Below are 20,638 nucleotides of genomic sequence, written 5' to 3'. Positions count from 1 at the left end.
CTTTTCCCGCTGACTCTCTGCTGTTCCTCACACACAGTGGCCAGCGGGTCCGCCTGGGAAGTCTGGAGGGGCCAGAGGTGTGGATAGTCGGCCTGGATGACTCTGGGTTCCTTCAGGTCGAGGCGAAGGACGGCAAGGTGGTGACCGTGCATCCCGACGGCAACTCCTTCGACATGCTGAGAAACCTCATCCTCCCCAAACAGCAGTAGCGGCCCTGGGGGGCCTGCAGGGAGCTGCCCCCGGGCAGTGAGAGGCCGGGAGAGCCGCCCCAGCAAGCATTCTAGGTCATTCCCGCCGCCCTTTCCTAGCCGGAGGATCTGGAAAATGGTTTTAGAATTGTGAGCGAAAGTGGCCTCCCTCCAATTAACCCGCGTCATTCTTTCGTGTTGATCTGTCTGCTGCCCTTTCCCTTGGCACTCTCAGACGTTCTGGGGTGGAGGGATGGCAAGCGGAGACTTAGCTCAGGTGAGGCACGGCCGCACGTGTGAAATCCTTTTCCCCACTTGGGCTTGGATATGTGTTTATTGGCAAAAAAAAAAAAAAAAAAAAAAAGTTTTTATTTGGAAAACAGCAATGGAATAATGCAGTTGTTTCCCCAGTAGCCAAGACCTGCACTCCAGACTATTAAACAACAGATCAAAAAAAGCGTCCAGGCCCAGGCCAGTGATGGAGCAGAGGTTTGGTAACACCCATTTATGAGCATTCAGGGAGGGGTTTTCCTAGAGGAACACACGTTGGCACTTGGTGGTTGTTTTATTTTTTTTGTTAATGAGAAAAGAGTTGGTAGACTTCTGAGCATTGACTCTGAGCCCGGGGGTTTGGCGGTCCAGCAACGGCGCCCGAGATGGGTGTCCCCGGCGTGGTTGCAGTGACCTTGTAGAGGAAATCAGTTACTTACTTCAACATGAATCTATGACTTCTTTTTCGTAAGTTTGAATTACCACAGATTCTGTAGGAATGGGGCCTTCTGTGCGTGTGGGGTGGGTGATTGGACCCCAACAGCTGGAGAGACGACTCACTCATCCCACACACCACGAAGGATTTGGAGCTTTTAAGCCCGTTGTAGGCTCACTTTGAAATCTGGAGCATTCCGGAAAGACTGTTGGGTGTACAGAATGTACACGTACGTGGCATTTTATTTGTAAGTCATCATTTTTTTTGGCCCCCCACCCCGGCCTTCCCTAAATGGCCGAGAACTGATACTGAACACCATCATTTAAGAGAGAGGGTGTGTGTGTGTGTGTGTGTGTGTGTGTGTGTGTGTGTGTGTGTGTGAAGCTTTAAAAGATGTTCAAGATCGATGCCCTACAAGTCTCCTTGGAAGAACAAAAGAAAGGAAACCTTTTGATATGCATTTGCAATTTCCAGATGCACTCCATGCTTTTTCCATGTCACTCCTATCTCTGCTGAACTTGGGAATCACACACATTACTTTTCAGCCTTAAAAGGCCGATTTTTTGCCCACTTTTCTCTCTTCCTGCCAGTCCCAACTGAAATTAGTGGAAGGAAGACTGGATGGAGCTCTCAGCTTTGAACAGAATCCCCTATTGTTCACGAGTACCGGCTTCCCCCACTCGGGCTAATTCCAGAAACTGTGGTTTTCAGTATAAAATGTGCCTGCCTTCAGCCAGGCGTAGGCAGCACCATAGGAAGGGGGGAAAACAGCATGTTTGCTTAAGTACACCAACCCAATATGTGTTTTTTTGGAAATGTAACTTTAAAAGAACTTCAGAAGTAATTTTTGCAAATAAGGCTTCCATTAGAATTATTTTTCTCAAAAAAAACAAAAACCCACAAAAAACCAGAAAACACCAAAATACTGCTCTCTCCTAAGTGTCCAAGTCTTCATTTGGAACTAGTGACAAGTTTCAATCAAAGCCCACAGCACCCCCAGAATCACCAAATGGACTCACCCTAGAGAGGGCATCTGCACAATATCGTCAGGAGGAAAGATCTCCAGGCTAATGCTGTAAGTTTCATTTCTCAAACTTTGTAATATAAGGCCAGTCGTCTCTCAGGGCTCTGCCATTGGTACTGTTTGAATTTCTTTGGGGGTTCTTTAATGAAAAACATGCTGTGTTTTGTTTTAAGCTGAAGTCCCGTTCTAGACAGTTCTGCTTTGGGGAAAAAAATGTTATCATTTAATTTCCTTTCTGTAAATTAAAACTAATGATGTGTGGCCGTGTCAGTGCATATGGGAGATGTTCCGGGCATACGGCTTGGCCTCTGTGCTTTCAAGACTGTTCCTTACGTGTGCTGCCACGCAGTTGTCTTGGGGGAGACAAAATAGAGACTCGAAGCAGATGCTACGTTTTCCATAAACCCGCTCTTGCCTCCTGTGAACCAAAGACTTCTGAAATTCTGCTTCCTAGAGAACAACTGAATAAAAGCATCTTCCTTAGAGCTCTTCATGTTAGGGAAATTCTCTACTTGCTACCCTCATGGATTGGGGGCCTTCGGGCACCCAGCCGTCTCTGATCTCAAGGAACTTTCAGTTCTTAACAGAAACGTTGCATTTTTCTTCCTAGTCTTTAAAACATGGCAACTGAACTCAGGACTGGCGTGCGTCACCAGGACACTGGATTGGCTCCCAAGTTTAGAGGCTGCCCTTATTATTCAAAACAAAACAAAACAAAACAAGACCTCCTCCCTTGCGGGTTGACTGCAGGTTTCAGGGGAAGCTGTGGGAAAGCGCTCCCTGAATTTGCACAAGAAAGTTTTCCCTCCTTCCCATTTTATTTTCCAGAAGGCCTTCCCTGCTGAAGCAGCGCCCCTTGACCTTGGGCAAAGTTGAAGGATTCGTGTCTGGTCTGAAACAGTCGGTAGGGTTTGCTCCTGCAGACTTGGCCCAATGTGGGATCAAGTGGGTGATGGGGGGGGGGGGTGAGGAACAGACCTGGGGGGGGCGCATGCAGCCTCCAGTCCGTGCCCCCCCCATACACCTGCAGGGATGGCCTATGTACTTGCCTCTACCCTCGAGCCTGGGAACCAGGAGAGAAGCCAGCCTCATCCAGCAGCTTCAGGATACACAGACGGACGTTTTCGGCTTGCATTCTGGATGATCTCTTTGCTCTTAACAGGCAGAGCGCAGAGAATCCTCATTCCTGGGTTATTACTATGCACATCTGAAACTTTCAACCTTCGCATTTTTACCTTTTCTAAAGAACTGTCTCAGAAGAGTAATCACTTTAAGCCAATGCCTATAAAAAGCAAGTCTACCAAAATAAACTTTAAGATTTTTCTGTACGGTTTGGGCTCATTGTTCTTTTGACCACAAGTTTCATTTTTCAAAATAGGCAACTACTCTTGGTTACAGTATCTTTATTCATATTTAAACATTTTTACAAAATAAATAGTTTTACATAGTAAGGAATATGTATGTATTTCTAAGTATTGAGAAATTGGGTGCTTTCTTTGTTGTTTTGATTTCTTTTTGACAAATGTATTAAGTGTCATACAAAAGAGAAATCTTATTACTCCAAAGAATGAAAGTTAGCAAAACCCAAAGTAAAAAAAAAAAAAAAAGACCCCTTTTAACTGAGGTGAGAAATAAATTTAATATAACCATTTAATATAAATTTTTAAATTGAAAGATTTAATATAACAACAAATTTACTATACGAACAGATTTTGTTCTTATAGAATTGTTCTTACTCTTTTTTTTATAAGAACCGCTTAACTTGGGGCGCCTGGGTGGCTCAGTGGTTTAAGCTGCTGCCTTCAGCTCAGGTCATGATCTCAGAGTCCTGGGATCGAGTCCCACATCGGGCTCTCTGCTCAGCAGGGAGCCTGCTTCCCTCTCGCTCTCTCTGTCTGCCTCTCTGCCTACTTATGATCTCTCTCTCTGTCAAATAAATAAATAAAATCTTTAAAAAAAAAAAAAAAAAAAAAAAAAAAAGAACCGCTTAACTTTTGAGTTTTTTCCCCCTCAAGATTTTAACCTTCTATATCATACTTAAGTTTAGGAACAGCTTGAATAATGCATCTTCGATAACCCAAGGGGTACGATTCACTAAGATTTTAAACTACTGTAGTTTTCTGGCATTTATTTGAAAATGTTCTTTTTATCCCATTTTATTTGTAGCAGCCCTCACAGTGCACCTTAACTGTCTTACAGTTACCAACTTCAGGTAGACTTTATATAGGATTCATTGACTGTGTAAACCTCTCCCGCCCTTAGGGTCCATGGGGGAAGGCTTGGCCATAGGACTTTAAAAAGGACAAAGGGGTGGGGGGTGAGGGGGGTTCAAAATACCCAGCTCTTGCAGATTTCCCCAGAGCAGCCTTCTTCACACCCTGTTCCCTTCTCTACAAAGGTATGAATGGAATGGCTTTTCTAGAAAGGGCTTCCATGAACATAAAGGAATTCCTTTCCCTGGGAGGCCCCTTGGAGGGCCGGGCCAGTCTTGAACTGGGTTTATTTCTCAAATCCTTTTGATCTGGCATTTTTGTCAACGGGTTAGGACCCACTACCATTTTTTTTCTTTTTTTGTGAATGAGAATCATATTTATTAAAAAACGCTTCCTCTTCCCCTGCCAGAGCCTCACAGAAGTCAAGAAATGATATCCCCAGCTTAAACGTGCGGATTCTTAAAGATGGAGGTAACAATATTAGGTTACCATGGTAACTCCTGTTAACTTTGCACTGAGCTGCCTGCTGCCTTGAAGCCGCTTGTGTAGGAATCTTCCTTCGTGTTCTAGGCTATGAAAACCCCGGGGTTTGTTTAGACAAGGAAGTTTTCCCTAGTACAGGTTGCATTTTTCAAGTACCCACACACTCATCATTAAGACTGTTTACGTTATCCTTTGTAAGTCTGTCATGGTCTTATCTTTTCACAGTACCCTAAACTGCTCGAAAGCTTTCCTGGTTTGTATTTACTCATGAACACAGTCCCCGATGATTAATAACAAGGGAGACACAACCGCGTTTTGTGGTACTTTATTGAAAAATGTCAGGTGATATCTGCTCATCAAACCGCACCTTTCAGGAAGCCTGGTTTAATGACAAGACTTGTGAGCATAAAAAAATAATACCCCGGGCTTATTTTCTGTGTGCACAAAGAGCTGCTCATGAGGTATTGCTAAGTGCAGTAAGGAGGTGGATGCTTATGACTCAGTCCCTTTGCTGCAGGACAGACTCATGTTCCTAAATTTGCAACGTCACCCCCTACATAAGGCTCCTGACGCCCTGCTAAGAGTGAGGCAGACACTCAGTGTGACACCAGGTTGGCAAGCAATCATCTCAGATTTTGCAAACAGTCAATTATATATAGGTGCACTTAGATCCGCGAACGAGGACTTAAAGAGACATTTGTGAAAACTCTTTCCACTCAGAAAGGCGCAGTTTCCTGAAAGAAAACCATTTTGGAAACGGAGATGAGGGCGTGTTTGGAGCGTGGAAAAGATTGAAAGACGGTGGTTCCATGCACCAATCCATTTCAGAGGCACGGTGGGATTTTTAAATGGTGAAATCTTGAAGCAAAAATATAAAAGACAAAAATGAAGGGAAGTTTATTTTTTAAACACTGCTGGTGCTTTATAAAAGGATTTCTGTTCACCTGTTACATACAGGACATGTTCAAGGGTTTTTGTGGGTTTTTTTTGTTTTTGTTTTTTTTTTTTGTTTTTTTTTTGTTTTTTTTTTTTGCTATGCAGAAAATGCAGGAAATGCTGAAGAAAATGTATACACCATTTTATACCATCCCTCTAGCGAGCTTCCTCCACGAGGGCGCAGTCCATTGACAATTTTCCGTATTGCACATGCAATTTAACTAACTTTATTAGCATTACTTGTAGCAAACCCGAGCCTAGGGAGTTACAGGTCTGTCTGGGCCCCAGGGATGCTGCCTCGTAATCAAACCCGACAGGGGTAGCCAGTCGCCTTGGGCACCTCATCATCCAACGTGTCGTTCTCAGAAAACACCTGGCTCTCTCTAGTTCTGCATTTAATGCCTATCTCAGCTACTCGGAAGGTGCTATGCTTGGTGGTATCGAGCGTTCATAGGGCTTGGGAGGAAGTGAAAGCTCATGAACGTGCTTGTGGGGCACCCCCACGTGCCTTCACCCCCTTGGTCTCGGCTTGATGATGTGTGTACGGAGAAAAGGCTTAAATGAAAACGACAGCTTCTAATGAGACTCGTGAATGACTTGCAAAGTCAGAGTTGTCCTCGGTGCGCGGGACTTCAACCGTCACACCCTGCCTTAAGACGCCAGGAGCGCTGAGTTCCAGAGGCCTCCTCCCTCCCGGGGGGCCACCGCCCGGCGTGTCTCACCGCGTGGGGGGGCTCTCCCCTGAGGGGGGCTCTCCGCGGGGTGGGAGCTCCTCCGGTCCCCCGGCGGGACGGCTACTGAGCACCGGGGACGAGGCGAGGCGCGCGAGCCCGATGGCAAGGTGGGGCAACCGAGTCCGCCCCCGACCGGGTAGTCTGAGGTCACACGCGGGACGCGGGGGGCGCTCAGCCCCGCCCCTTGGGGGCCCGGCTCTGGGAGGACAAAGGTCCGGAGGGCCTCTCTCCCCCGGCCTCGGGCCGCGCCGCAGTCCCCTGCACCGGCGTTTGCAGGATCTACGTAAAAATCTAGAAGGCGGCCGCGGAGTTCTAGTGAAATAGTCGTCTCTGCATAAATTAATTTAAACCGTGCGTCTGCAGCTCGCCCCTCGCCACTCGGCTGCGCTCTGGAGAACGGGAGCCCGAGGCCTGGCCTATGGCTTCTCCCTGCGGGCAGCCCTGCGCGACGTCACCTGCCGTTGGTGATGATGACCGAGGCGCCCAGGTAGTGCGGCAGCGGCGCGCCAGGCGGCGAGGCGGCGGCGGGGCCGGGGGGCCGGGGCCGCAGCGCGCCGGCCGCCGCCTCGGGGGCGCCGGGGCCGCAGGCGAGAGCAGGCGCGCCGGGCGCAGCGCCCCCCAGCGGCCCGCGCCGGGCCAGCACGCGGTGGTAGTTGAGCAGCACGAAGGGCAGCTGCGCAGGCGCGCCCGGGGGCTCGGGGGTCGGCGGCGCGCAGCAGTCCGGCGCCGCGCGGGCCAGCGCCAGCCGCGCCCCGTCCCGGGCGGCCTGGCGGGCGGCCTTGGCCGGGCCCAACGCGGGCTCCTCGCGGTAGTGGCCGCAGCTCGGGAAGCTCGGCGGCGGCGGCGGCGGCGCGGTGTCCTCGCCGAACCTGCGCGCGGCGGCGGCGGCGGGCGCTGCGGGGACAGGCGACACGTTAGACGCCCGCGTGGGGGGAGGAAGGGGACCTGCCCAAAGCAGCACCAACCCGGCGGATCCGGGCGCCGCCACCACCCCCCTCCTCGGCCCCCCTCTGCGCGCTCCGGGGGGCGGGGGCCGCGGCCGCCTGGGCCCCTTCCCCTCCGCGCCCAGGCCCGCGCCGTCCAGTGCAGGCTGCACAGTGCCGCGCTCGGGAGGTCGCGCTCCAGCCAGCGCGGAGAGGGCCAGGTGGAATTCGCGGAAACCGCTACTCTGCGTAAATGCCACGTATCCAACAGGTTCCTCGCATGTGGCATCAATACTCTTAAATGACCGAGATACTTGATTCTTTGTTTCTGACTTCGAAGTGCCACGCGCACCCAGCAGCGCCTCTCGGTGCCCGGGCCACATTTCCGTGTGCGAGAGCTGCACGTGGCTACTGGCTACCATAGTGGACGGCGTTGGTCTGGAGGCTTCCACGGCCCGTGCCCCCAGCCAACCTTGTTTTTTTCTCTTTCTCACGCCTTTTTTTTTTTTTTTTTTGCTGCTTAGCCCTCAGTGGAGAGAGTGGCTGGTAATCACGCCTGCTCCTTTTAGTGCTGTCCTAACTAAAGGTCATAACCACCCTCACTAATCAGGTGCCGGCAATCAATTAGCTCCCTATGGTTGGTTTTTTTGTTTGTTTTTTCCTTTAAGACAACGTTTGTCTTCCTTTAATATCAAAGAAGACTAGGAAGTAGATCACGAATTGCCCCCAAATTTGGCCCATTTTTACCAAGAGTATAACAAATGAGCTCCTTGTTAACCTCTTTCACTTTCAAAATAGCAAATTTAAAAATATACACGACACTGTGTGTTGGTAATATCATTGGCCAAACTAAAAGAATCCTTTCAGATCAATCTCAAGTGAATAATATTTTCAGCTGTTATCAAAATTCTTATCTTTGCCTTTCTGGTCGTTGGGGGAAATCCCTTCCTTGGTTATTGGAGCGACCCGTGCGCTGATGGCCATCTGTCCAAAACTGAAGACCTGGTGGCTCCAAGCACTGGCCCAGACCGGAAGGCGGGTTTGCATTGCCCTAGTCGCTGGCATGTTCTTTTCTAAGCTGCCTCCTTCAGAAAAACATGTCCTAGTAATCTCCAACACGGTCCGCTTTCTCCTACAATCTACCCCTCTTCTCAGGTTTAGAGAAAAAAAATGTGTCTCAGCCTTGTAAAGACAGAGTCTGAGCAAGAGATTCCCCCAAGCAACCCCAGGAGGAACAGAGCCCTACCTGCTTCCAAAGAGAGAAAGTTAGAGGGGAAGGTGGGGGCTCCAAAAAGCTCTCCTCTTGAGACAGGTGTTTCTTTTCTGAGCATGTCACATTTACCCCGAATGTAGGAGTCCCTGCAGGACCACCGTGGGCTACCCTCTCTCTGTTGTTGAACCACTGGTGCTGGCCAGGCACCTATTGTGTGCCAATCCCTGAGGTAGTAGGCATATCGCATGGGTTATGATTCCATTTTACAGATGAAGAAACTGAGTCATGGAGTGTTTACGTTATTTGCCCTGGGTTGGTGAGTGACATTTCTATCTTTGAGCTCAGGAATTTTCACCACCGTTTTCCACACGTTGAAAACTGGCTCGGGAAGCAAACCAGCAGTGTCCCATATTCACTTTTGGGTGGAGTGGGAGAGTAATCGTGTAAAATAACTGCGGTTGCAGCATTCTCAAACCCAGGAGCTGGGTTTGAAAATCACTTTGTTCCCTCTTGGGGAGCACATGAGGCCAGGGTTCTATGGAGGGTGGCTGGACCCCTGGGTTCCTCTGCCCTCTGCTGTCACTGGTGCCACGAGAGGCACACGGACTCGGTCACCCTGCTTCTCTCCCTCTCGTGAAGCTCCTCTCACTGAGAGCAGGAAAGTGTAGCAACTCCTACTTACAAGCAGAAAAAGGAAAACTTGGCCCAAAGTGTGAGGATCCTTTTTCCATTTGCCACCCACCGCCAGCACCGCCGCTGTTCACAGTCCTGCCCCCTCCCCTCGTGCAAACATGACCCACCTTCGTAGTTTGGCACAAGGCTGTGCCGAGCAGTGTTCACTGGCGGCTCAGAAAGGCTTTTAGCTGGAGTCGGGCTGCTAGGCACTAGGGGGTTGGCGTAATGCCACTGGCATTCACCACTGGCTGGCAGGGTGCTCAGGAAAAAGCGTGCCACCTCACACGGGGATCCTTGGGGCTGCCCAAATTTAGCCGGCAACATTGGCTTTTTGCTGCTAAAGACGTGAGAGTCCAGAGGGAAGTGTCCATAATGGTAGGAGAAGGGCAGGCTGTAGGACGGGGCGTACAAAAGGTCGCTGCTTTCTGAATGGAGCTGCTGTTCTGGGGGTGCTGGGGCATTCGCCGGGGGGCTGGCTCTCCAGTTTCCCAGCTGGCTGCATTCCAGTTTGTCCATTTGGAACGAGCTGTATTGCTGCATGGGAAAGAAGACGGATGAAGGGGCCGGTGAGAGACCCCTCTGGCCTCACCAGACTCCACTCTCTAGGACTCAGTCGCATCCCTGGGCGCGGCCACAGCTGGGAGGCCCCACTGGGGACAGGTGCACAGCCAACAGTACACAGTGACCCGGTCCCTGTGTGGGAGGAGGTCTCCCGAGCCCGAGCTGACCACATGCCCCCCCACACACACTTTCTAATAGAGGTTGCAAACTATATTTAAAAAAAAAAAAAAAGGAAAGCCTGGGTAACTCAGTCGTTAAGCGACTGCCTTCAGCTCAGGTCATGATCCCAGGGTGCTGGGATCAAGCCCTCATCGGGCTCCCTGTTCAGTGGGAAGCCTGCTTCTCCCTCTCCTGATCCCTCTGCTTGTGTTCTCTCTCTCACTCACTCTCTGTCAAATAAATAAATAAAACCTTAAAAAAAAAAGGAAGGTTCTCATTAAAAAATAAATGCTATGGAAACACAATGCACTAAAGCCACCTTAATGTGGATTCCAGCAAGCTGATGTGCCTTCCTAATTTAGTCTTTTTTCCTAGACCTCACGAGCCCTCCCAGATGTTAGTTTCATGTGCCTCTAGGCTCTGTCTCTGCCAAGTGCGCGGGACATCCCCAGGGGACTTGCCCACACTCCACAGGGAAACTTCTGGGCCGGGAGACCCGCTCTGCGGTCAGAGGCTCGGCGTTCTCCGACGGGGCTGGTGGTCCTGAGCACCCGCGCCCACCCCCGGCTGGGTGTCTGCTGCACCCAGGCCCCAGCCATTCCCCTGGGTTACCTGTGGGGGGTAAGGGTTTGTTCTCAGCTTTGTCTTCATCTTCGTGTTTTTGGGTTTAGCTAATTTCCTAGTTTCTTGTGAGGTAGACAAGGCAGTCCTCCAGGAGTCCTGGCACTTGGACGTGGACACCTGGTCCAGGGACAGCTGCAGTTCCTTGTATTCGATCTCCCTGAGAAGCAAGAGCAGAACAAGTCCTGTCCAGCGGGCTGCGGGGGAAGGGCGGCTTCCCTGGCCCCAGCCCCTGAGCGAGTGCATTCCCGGACCTCCAGCACAGAGGATCACTGAGATTGGGGGAACAGGACTTGAGCAGAGAGCAGCCCAGCCTCGTGAGAAAAGCCCCCCTGAAAGCTTGGGCAATGCTGTGAGGAATAGCGGGATGGGGGGGTGTCACTTTAGCTCTCTTCCATCCTGTAGCTCCCAAAAAACACGTTTCCCAGGAACACAGTGGGCCATGAGGAAGTGTGTCAGGGCAGAAGGAAAGGGTAGAAGCACTTCTTATCAGTCTGAGCATCTGGAACTCAGCAGTTCTCCAGTTAGCACCCAGGGAGGCGTGGACCACCAAGGGTCCAGGAGCCTGGCTGCCAGCTTCGCCCATTTCCAAAACAGGCGCCAGTTTGTGCCCTGAAGAGCTAACTCGGCAATGTCATGTTCATGGTTGGAGGGGGTGAGGAAGCTGCCCGGAGTACCAGCCCACACCTGGCTGCTTAGGAAGAATCACAAAGGGGCCAAAATGCCTTCTTCCCTACAGTTTTGTTGAACTCACCTCTAGTTCTAAAAAAACAAAACTAAAACCAAAATCAAGAAACCAGCGACCTGGCAGTCATTCTATGAAAGAACTGAGAGCCTAAATCCTTCCTGCTCTAGAGCACACTTGAGGACCTTGTTCCGGGTGGGGCTGGGGGGCGGCCTGGACATCGAGTTCAGGGCCAGAGCTGATTTCACATACAGTAGCCATGGTGGGTCCACAGGGAGACCCATGTCCTGCTGTGCCTAATGGTCTTAGAAGTATATGCTACGGAACTTGACCTTCTAGGATTTTTAAAGGGGTCAAACACTCATCATTATCTGCAACGGGCTATTTAGAAAGACAGGAAAAGATGTGAGACATAAACTGTCCCGCATGGCAGGAGCACACAAGATGACCCCGGCATTTGTGGGCACAAAGAGCCTAAATTCCTGGTCCTGGAGGTACATCGCCTATACGTCCTGTGCAAGATGGAGGGCAAGGGCACCTGCCCTCTGCCCCTGCCCCTGCCCCCCACAGCTGGTCTGTGATCTGATCGTCAGCTGTGCCTGGGGCAGGGCCCCCTTTCCAGCGTTCACCCAATGCCCAGCGCCTGGCTCTCCGTGCTGAGTACAGAAAGAGTTTGGCCCTTCCCAAACGAACAGATTGTTCAAATAAAAACAAAACAGAAGACAAATGAACAGTTTTGGAAAGAGAGAGAGAGAGAGGGAGCGATGGTGCTTGTGGGAGCGGGCTGATGAGGGACGGGAGGAGGAGAGAGCAAGGAAACAAATACGTCTGACTTACGTGAGGACATAATTGACACTCACGATGCAGTGCGGCCGGGACGAGCGGCTGTTGTGCACGACGGTGGCGTAGCTCTGCACCCACACCCAGCCGCCCAGCTTGGACAGCAGCCGGTAGTACTTGGTAGTGACCTGGCCCTTCACCAGCACTGCAAGCACAAGAAGACATGAGTCCCGAGGGGCGGTTAGCAGGCCCCAGCTTCGGGGACATCGCCCCCCATGAATAACCCACAGTCCCGGTTCTGGAGCTTTTCGGGGTCAAAGACACTTCTGAGAACTTGACAAAGGCATGGGCTTTCTCCATAGGAAGGTGCATGCTTGGACGCACACACACGCGCACACACGCACATGCACACACGCACGCAGGCAAAATTTTTACCTACAGCTTCCAGGGGTCTGGGTAGTGCTGCCCTCCCCCGTCAAATGTAATAGTCACTGATTTCATTGGGAAAAACAATTAGTCCCCATACAACATTTACACTTGGCAGAGCGATAAAATTGGTTCTGCTTTTCGGTTTCCCAGATGCCACGATTATGTTATAATCCCCCAAACCCTTAATCCCCAAAACCCTTAATAGGCACCAGGGGAAGGGGATGGTGTAGTTATTTAAACAAAATAATAAGTACATTCAACCAAGTGTCAAATTGTTGTTGGTATTTGCTACTCTCCAGAACATGTGTGTATTCACAGAGAGACTGCTGTTCTGATGCCTTTTATATTTTCTTCCCATCAGCCCCACTTTTCCTCGGGCCTGTTAATTTCCTATGATCCATATGTAGGAAAGAACTCTGCTTGGCTAGTTTCTTAACACTGGGCCTATATGCCCATCTTCCACGCATGGGCGCAAATTCCAGCCTGCTAAGCGACACTCCCATCCAAAGTCTCTGTACTCATTTCTCTCAGGGCCCGGAGAGCACAGGCTAGAGGGGAAGGAAAGTGCCAGAAGCTCTGGGTGGGCAGTGGAGAGGAGAAAGTCCTAGTTAGCCTTCTCCAGGGAGGGAGTGGTCAGCACAAATCTAAAATGCATCCCTTGATGTCCAGGTCGTGGCTACAGAGCATTCCTGCTTCTCCAAGCAGGGCTGGCCCTAGGGCCCTAACTAGCAGCCACCTAAACAGGGGTTTGGGGAGGTGGCCAAATTCTGTGCCTGCACTAGTTGGCACTGAAGGGACCTCCTGGGGGCTCACAGACACAGAAATTTAGCCCTCATCTTGTGCTACTAGGCAGAGCCTCCTCACCATCTGCCCAAACACTCCTGGGGTTCTTCACTACCTTTTGTGGCTTTTCCTATTAAGGGTGCCTCTTTATCATCCACTTTAACACATGCTGTAAAGTATTCTGGTGCAGAAGAAAAAATACTGCAAATATGATAGTCAAAGAGCTACAAGCCTTAATATATAAAGAGTTCACATGGATCAATGAAAACATTAAGACCCTAAAAGTAATATGAGAAAAGGACCTGAAAAAACAATTTACCAAAGAATAAAGATAAATGAGAAACAAATGGTCAATGTATTTGCTTAATTCAAAGCTAGATAACATTCATTAAATTAGCAGACATTTAAAAAGAAACCAATATTGTATGGTTCCATTTATGTGAAATGTCCACAATAGGCACATCTGTAGAGACCAAAAGCAGCGTAGTAGCTGACAGGAACTGGGGGTTGAGCAGCACCAGGAGGACTGCTGATGGGTACCAGGGTTCTTCTTGGAATGAAGGAAATGTTCTGGAACTCAGTAAAGAGTTCAGTGTGACAGTTGGATAACATTGTAAATATACGGAAAACCTCTGAAAATGGTTAAAATGGTGAGTTTCATATGTGGATTGTATCTCAAAGAAAATAATGAACTGACAATGGGTGATGTCAGCTAATGTATGGTGGGAGGCATTGTCATGCATTGAGAGAAGCATGGATTGGTACGGTCCATCTGGGAAGAAGTTTGACGGCTCATATCCACTGACACAATGACTTCACTTCCAATAATTGATCCTGTTATAAGAAGTCCTGCTTAGAATTCTGGGAAAAAAGGGAGGGGGAGACCTGACTGCCCAAGAATTAGGGAAGATGGTAAATAAATTTTGGAGTACTATGCAGCTATTGGAATACTGATTAATACGAATTTTGTAATATGGGGAATGTGTATGGTATAATGATAAGTGAAAATAAGACATTCAAGACCACAGAAATAGGAAAATCATATGAGACTGCTGTGAAAAATTACATGCCAACAAACTGAACAACTTAGAAGAAATGGATAATCTGCTAGAAACATACAATCTATGAAGACTGGATGATGAAGAAACAGAAATTCTGAACAGGAATGATTACTACTAAAGAGTAGTAAATCAGTGATCCAAACCTCCCAACAAACAAAAAAGTGCAGGATCAGATGACTTCACTGGTGAATTCACCGAATGCTTAAAGGAGAGTTAATACCAATCCTTTTCAAACTCTTTGGAAAATCAGAGGAGGAGGGAACACTTTCAGACATATCTATGAGGCCAGCAAGTCCCTGATACCAAAACCAGACAAGGGTACCACAAAAAAGGGGGAAATTACAGCCAATATCTCTGATGAACATAGGTGCAAAAATCCTCAACAAAATATTAACAAACTGAATTCAATGATACATTAAAAGGATCACACACGAAGATCAAATGGGATTTACGTCCAGGATGCAAGGATGGTTCAATATCTGCAAATCAATCTGTAGGATACACCACACTAACTAGGTGAAGGATAAAAATAGATGCAGAGAAAGCATTTGACAAAATCCAACACCCATTTATGATTAAAGAAAAAAAAACCCTCTCAACAAAGTGGGGATATAAATGCCCACTGTACATAATAAAAGCCACTCATGACAAGTTCACAGCTAACACCACACTCAACAAGGGAAAGCTCTCACCACTTTTATTCAACAGATCGGAAGTGCTAGCTGAGCACTTAGGTAAGAAAAAGAAGAAATAAATGGCAACCCAATTGAAAAGGAAGAAGTAAAACTGTCACTATTTGCTGATGATACAGCATATACAGAAGACCCTAAAGACTTCATCAAAAAACTCTTATAACTAATAAATGCATTGAGTAGAGTTGCAGGATATAAAATCAATATACAAAAATCTGTTCAGTTTCTATACATTAATAATGAACTGTTAGAAAGAGGAATTAAGAAAAAAATCCCATTTACAAATTATATTAAACAGAATAAAGCACCTAAGAATAAACTTAACTGAGGAGGTGAAAGACCCTAAAAACTACAGACATTAATGAAAGAAACTGAAGGAGACAGAAATTAATGCAAAGGTATTCCATGTTCATGGAGTGGAAGAATTCATATAAAATGCCCATACCACCCAGAGCAATCTACAGACTTAGTGAAATCCCTATCAAAATTCCAGGGTCATCCTTTGAAAAAACAGAACAAACAACCCTAAAATTTGTATGGAACCCCCCCAAATTCCCTAAAAGACGAAAAGCAAACATAAAAAGCGGCATTACATTGTAATGAAAAGCTTCTGCACAGCAAAGGAAACCATCAACAACCTACCGAATGGGAGAAAATATTTGCAAATCATATATGTGATAAGGGGTCAATATTCAAAATATACAAAGAACTCACACAACTCAGTACCAAAAATAAATAAATAAAACAGCCCAACTGAAAACTGGGCAGAGGGTCTGAATTGACATTTTCCCAAAGACATACAGGTGGGCAACGGGTACCCGAGAAAGTTCATCACATCACTAATTGTCAGGGAAATGCAGATCAGAATCACAGGAGACATCACCCCGCACCTGTTAGAATGGCTACTATCAAAAAGACAAGATATGACAAGTGTTGGCAAGGATGTAGGGAAAAGGGAACCCCTGTGCCCTATCAGTAGGAATGTAAATTGGTGCATCCTCTATGGAAAACAGTAAGGAGGTTCCTCAGAAAATTTAAGACAGAACTAACATCTGATCCAGAAATCCCACTTCTGGGTAATTTCTCTGAAGGAAACAGATACTAACTTGAAAAGACATCTGTGCCTGCATGTTCATTGCAGCATTATTTACAAAAGACAAAAAATGAAAGCACCCTAAGTGGATGAATGGATAAAGAAATTGTGTTGTATATATGTACACACACAGAGAGAGGAATTCTGTTCAGCCATTAAAAAAAGAAGGAAATCAACACTGTTATGCTGTAAATAAACAAATTAAAAAAAAAGAAGGAAATCCTGCCATTCGGGACGACATGGGTGGACCTGGAGGGCGTTATGCTCAGTGAGATAAGTCAAAGACAAATACCATGTCACGCACTTACATGTGCAATCTAAAAAAAAAAAAAAAAGTTCATAGATGCAGAGAACAGACCGGTACTTGGTGGTTGCCAAGGTGAGGGGTCGCAGGCGGGTGAAATGGGTGAAAGGGGTTAAGAGGTACAAACTTCCAGTTATGAAATATTTATTTCAGTCTTGGAGGGATGCCTGGGTGGCTCAGTCAGTTAAGCATCTGACTTCAGCTCAGGTCATGATCTCAGAGTCCTGGGATTCAACCTGGAGTCGGGCTCTGTGTGCAGGAGAAAGTCTGCTTCTCCCTCTGCCTCTCTCCCCACTAGTGCTCTTGATCTCTCTCTCAAATAAATAAAATCTTTAAAAAAATAAATAAAGTAAATAAGTCTGGGTATGTACTGTCTAGCATGGGGACTTTAGTTAATAACACTGTATTATGTATGTATGGAAAGTTGTTAAGGGAATAGATCTTACAAGCTCTCAAGACAAGAAAAAAATTATAACTATATACTGTAATGGATGTTAACTAGACTCATTGTGGTCATGGAGCAGCACATACAGATGTCAAATCATTATGTTGTACACCTGGAACATATATAATGCTACATGTCAATTATGTCTCATTAAAAAAAAAGACAAGATTCAGAAAGGTGTAGAGTACCCGTAGGAAAAAGTGCACACACATGCACACACACACATACACCCTGGCTAACTGTGTGATGTTGGACAAGTTACTAACCCCCTGTGGCTCAGTTTCCCATTTAGAACAAGAGGATAATCATACTCCCTACCTCAACCAGCTGCTGGGAGCATAGATAATCTGTTTGAAGCTTTAAAACAGTGACAAAGACACACAGCAAGGATTTGATACATATTAACTCTCATTATCTGGTCAAATTACAAGTAAGTTTCATTTTCTTGTTCAGCTTTTCTTGACTGTCTACGTTTCCAACAATAAGGAGGTATTCATTTTTTAATAAAAGCGAACAATTATTTTTCCCATGATTAAGTCGTTTGTGTGGGGGTCGGGAAGTGGAAATGCAGCACACATCAGGCCACAGGCCCCCTACTTAGCCGCAGGACCGCCATCCCACCCAGATTAGGGGCAGGGCTCTCTGGGATAGGGCAGACATGGGCTCTCTTCTTCCCAGGCTTGGCATGTGCACCTGCGTGGGCTCCCTTGACAGGAGTGAAATTCCATGTTGAAAAGTACAGACAGAGGGAGCAGCAAAGAGCTATCTTTCTTATGCTTCTCCTCTTGGGGTTTGCTTTTTTTTTTTAAAAGATTTTATTTATTTATTTGACACAGAGAGAGAGATCACAAGTAGTCAGAGAGGCAGGCAGAGAGAGAGAGAGGGAAGCAGGGTCACCGCTGAGCAGAGAGCCTGATGTGGGGCTCGATCCCAGGATGCTGAGATCATGACCTGAGCCGAAGGCAGAGGCTTAACCCGCTGAGCCACCCAGGTGACCCTGGGGTTTGCTTTTTTAACAGCACGATCCACGGTTTCTATTTCCAGCTCAGGTTTGCATGCATGCATGCATGTCACCGTGGGAGCCAGGCATCCCTGGAAAGTGGGGCCAACTAATCTTGTGGGCACAGCTGGGACCCCAGGCTGGGTGTCCTGACTCTCCTTCCTCCAAGTGACCCCTGTGGGAGGAGGAGGCTGCAGCCTCCAGAAGGTTATCTGTAGCTATATGTGAAAGGAGAGGTGGAAGGTTAAGGAAGACTCAACCAATTTGCCTTTGGCCCCAAAAGAGATGCGGTAAGATCCAACAAGGGTCCCACATGTGGATTTCCCAAGCGGCCATTCCTTCCTCAATAGAAATGCTTATGAGGCTCCTCAACTTTGAAGTCTGTTCCTAGTAGTATCCGTAGTGCCCCTGGCAATAAGACCATATGCTTTTCCTTTTTCCTAACTTGTACTTCATACTTTCCTTCCTTTTTTTCCCCCTTTGAGAAAGAGCGAGTGCGCATGTACAGCAGTAAGGGGCAGAGGGAGAAGGAGAGAGAATCCCAAGCAGACTCCATGCTGAGCATGGAGCCCAATGTAGGGCTCAATCCCACGACCCTGAGATTGGGACCTGGGCTGAAATCAAGAGTCAGACACTTAACCAAATGAGCCACCCAGGCGCCCCCATACTTCCCTTACTTCTTACAACATTCCTAAAACCTATCCGTAATCCTCTAAGCCAGATACAATAAAGCCAGTTTATCCCGAATATTTCATATTAGGATTCCGATGGGAGAAGCTGCTGAGATTTTATTTCTGACCTTCCCTGCCTCTGCTGTGATGGGGCTTAGATACAGAGACCAAACAAACATAGACACTGAATTTTTTTTGTTCTTCTCTATGACCCATGGTGATAGTCCACGTATCAATCCAAGCTGAAATCTTAGATGCTTAGTCACAACATTCCTTGGTTTGCCCTAGCTTCCCCTCCCGTCCGTCATTCTTAATTGGCTGCCTGAAATGATCCCGAGGTGGAGGGCTATGAGCTAAGGCCCTGCCTGGAGGTGAGGGACGGGGCCAGGCTGGAGAGTCCTCTAAACCGTGAGCTCGGGGGCAGAGGTCTTGGCTCTGGAGTGTCCAAAACAGTATCCCCAACATCATGGTCCAAGATGTTTCCGAAATCAGGGTGGCCCATGCTGGGATGGAGGCCAGTGGTCGTGGTTTTCTGAGGGCACTTTGGGGTGGAGATTTTGGTTCCGTGAATTTGCTATCCAGAAAAGTAGGTGCCTGCCTGGTTCCTCCGGAATTCCTCCTGAAGGCACAACTGGGTCTCTCGGCCTCTGGGAGGACAGTAAACCTCGGCCTGGAGCGCAATTTCCATTTCAGTTTTGAAATATGAAGAGCTGAAGAGGACACCAGAAGTGCCTGTCTTGATTGAATAGTGTTCCCCCTAAAGATACATTCCTTCTCCTGACCCAAGGAACCTACGGATGTGACCATATTTGGGAAAAGGGTCTCTGCAGGTGTCACTGTTACGGATCTCAAGACGACATTGTTCTGGTGGGGTGGGCTCTACCTCGACACAAATGCCCCTCTAAGACAGAAGAGGAGAAGACATACGCCGGCAGGGGTGGGGGGGGGGAGTGACCAAGGCAGAGACTGGAGGGATGGGTCCACAGTAGCAGATGCTGGAAGAGGCAGGAAGGCCCTCGAGGCCCCAAAGGGAGCCCAGCCCTGCCGACACCTTCACTTCGGACTTCTGGTCCCCAGAACTGTACACGAGTGCATTTCCGTCATGTTCGGCCCCCGCCAGGAAAACATCCTCCATGGGAAAAATGGGTGAGTGAGATCCCCGTGCTTCTCCGGCTCTTATCCTCTGGGCTGGCTCGGCCTCGGGGAGTGCAGTCGGTGAGATTCAAGAAAGCCCCAGGAAGGGGGCGTGCACGTTCCCCACACAGTGCCCTGCTCCACGCTGAGGGTAGGATGGGTAGCACGACACGGAAGCACCTTCAGGAAGAACGTCCCCAAGAGCCACACTGCGGCACCAACCACCTACCGCCCTGGGCTGAGCCTGACCCATATGTACCCCGAAGGTACAGTCTACACATCTAGATGCCCCAAACTGCTTCCGGGGATCAGGACGATGCATGCATCACGCTGCACTTTCTAGGATTCTGTACTGCGGCATCGCTTGTGGTTCCCCCTTCACGCACAGGCTCCCCACACCGTCACCTTCAGGACCAAGACGTCTCCACCTCCAGACTCTACTTGGAGGATAGGATCTAAAAAAGGATCCGAGTATGAATGAAACGTGCTCATCCATTTCCAGTGCAGAGGCCAGCAAGGCCAGCAGCAGAGGCTAGTGTTGCTTGAAATGCAATGGTCGCGGTAGATTAGAAACTCCTTTCAACTTTATCTTTCATTTGAAGACCTCTGTCCCCTGTTCCACAGAGTTAGGCAAACTGGTGTCCCCTGTACCACATAAGCTCGTGGATGGGCTCTGCTGGTGGCCCAGTGCTGTTGTCACTCTGGGTGCCTTTGGCTGGTCAGGTGTTAGCCACAGGCTCCGCTACTCCCTATTGCCCTCCATTTGCCCATTCATACATGTCATAGGTCTGGCCCCATAAACATTTGGACTGTGTGCCATTTAAGGTGTGTTCTTTATGGGCGTCTACAGCTGTTCTATCATATTGTTACAACAGTTATTTCTTGAACTCTAGACCACACATTCAGGCTTTGAAGCCTCTCTGGGATATCGAAATGTCTTGACAGTTGGCCATGGCCTGAGTTCTCTGTGATCTGGGCCCTCTTTGGAGAGGGGCCTAACTAGAGAGCTAGGGGACATTCTCTGCCCATCTTGGACAAATAGCTTTCTGGACATCCTAGTTCTTCTAAACTGCCGTGTCCACAAGAAACCTGCCCAGTGTCCCTCAACAGAAATCATCAGGGTTG

The 20,638-nt window shown here is 48.3% G+C and overlaps 2 protein-coding genes across 5 annotated transcripts in view; one reads left to right on the top strand and one right to left on the bottom strand.

Annotated features, from left to right (window-relative positions):
- Nucleotides 1-3,246, top strand: part of HLCS (holocarboxylase synthetase) — a 216,723-nt gene extending 213,477 nt beyond the window's left edge. Inside the window, exons 11-13 of one of the 4 annotated variants that reach the window (XR_006818012.1) lie at nt 38-1,969; nt 2,747-2,822; nt 2,949-3,246. Coding sequence is in view for 1 of the 4 variants with exons in the window: in XM_046002075.1 (XP_045858031.1) it covers nt 38-209 (172 nt within the window). In the remaining 3 variants the exon portion in view is untranslated. Of the gene's footprint in view, nt 1-37 lie in introns of all 4 variants that reach the window. The other 3 variants (XR_006818011.1, XR_006818010.1, XM_046002075.1) reach the window with 3 other exon arrangements.
- Nucleotides 3,247-4,861: 1,615 nt separating this feature from the next.
- The window catches only part of SIM2 (SIM bHLH transcription factor 2), a 51,550-nt gene continuing 35,773 nt past the window's right edge, over nt 4,862-20,638 (bottom strand). Inside the window, exons 8-11 of the mRNA XM_046001518.1 lie at nt 11,959-12,106; nt 10,428-10,596; nt 9,221-9,629; nt 4,862-7,178 (exon numbers count right to left, since the gene is read on the bottom strand). Of these exons, the coding sequence (XP_045857474.1) occupies nt 6,736-7,178; nt 9,221-9,629; nt 10,428-10,596; nt 11,959-12,106 (1,169 nt within the window). The 3' untranslated portion in view covers nt 4,862-6,735. The remainder of the gene's footprint in view (nt 7,179-9,220; nt 9,630-10,427; nt 10,597-11,958; nt 12,107-20,638) is intronic.

The sequence above is a fragment of the Meles meles genome, chromosome 4 (assembly GCF_922984935.1).
Source record: "Meles meles chromosome 4, mMelMel3.1 paternal haplotype, whole genome shotgun sequence".
NCBI classification, from domain to species: domain Eukaryota; kingdom Metazoa; phylum Chordata; class Mammalia; order Carnivora; family Mustelidae; genus Meles; species Meles meles.
Note: the sequence above shows the minus strand (reverse complement) of the source record. Positions and strands in the feature narration are given on the sequence as shown.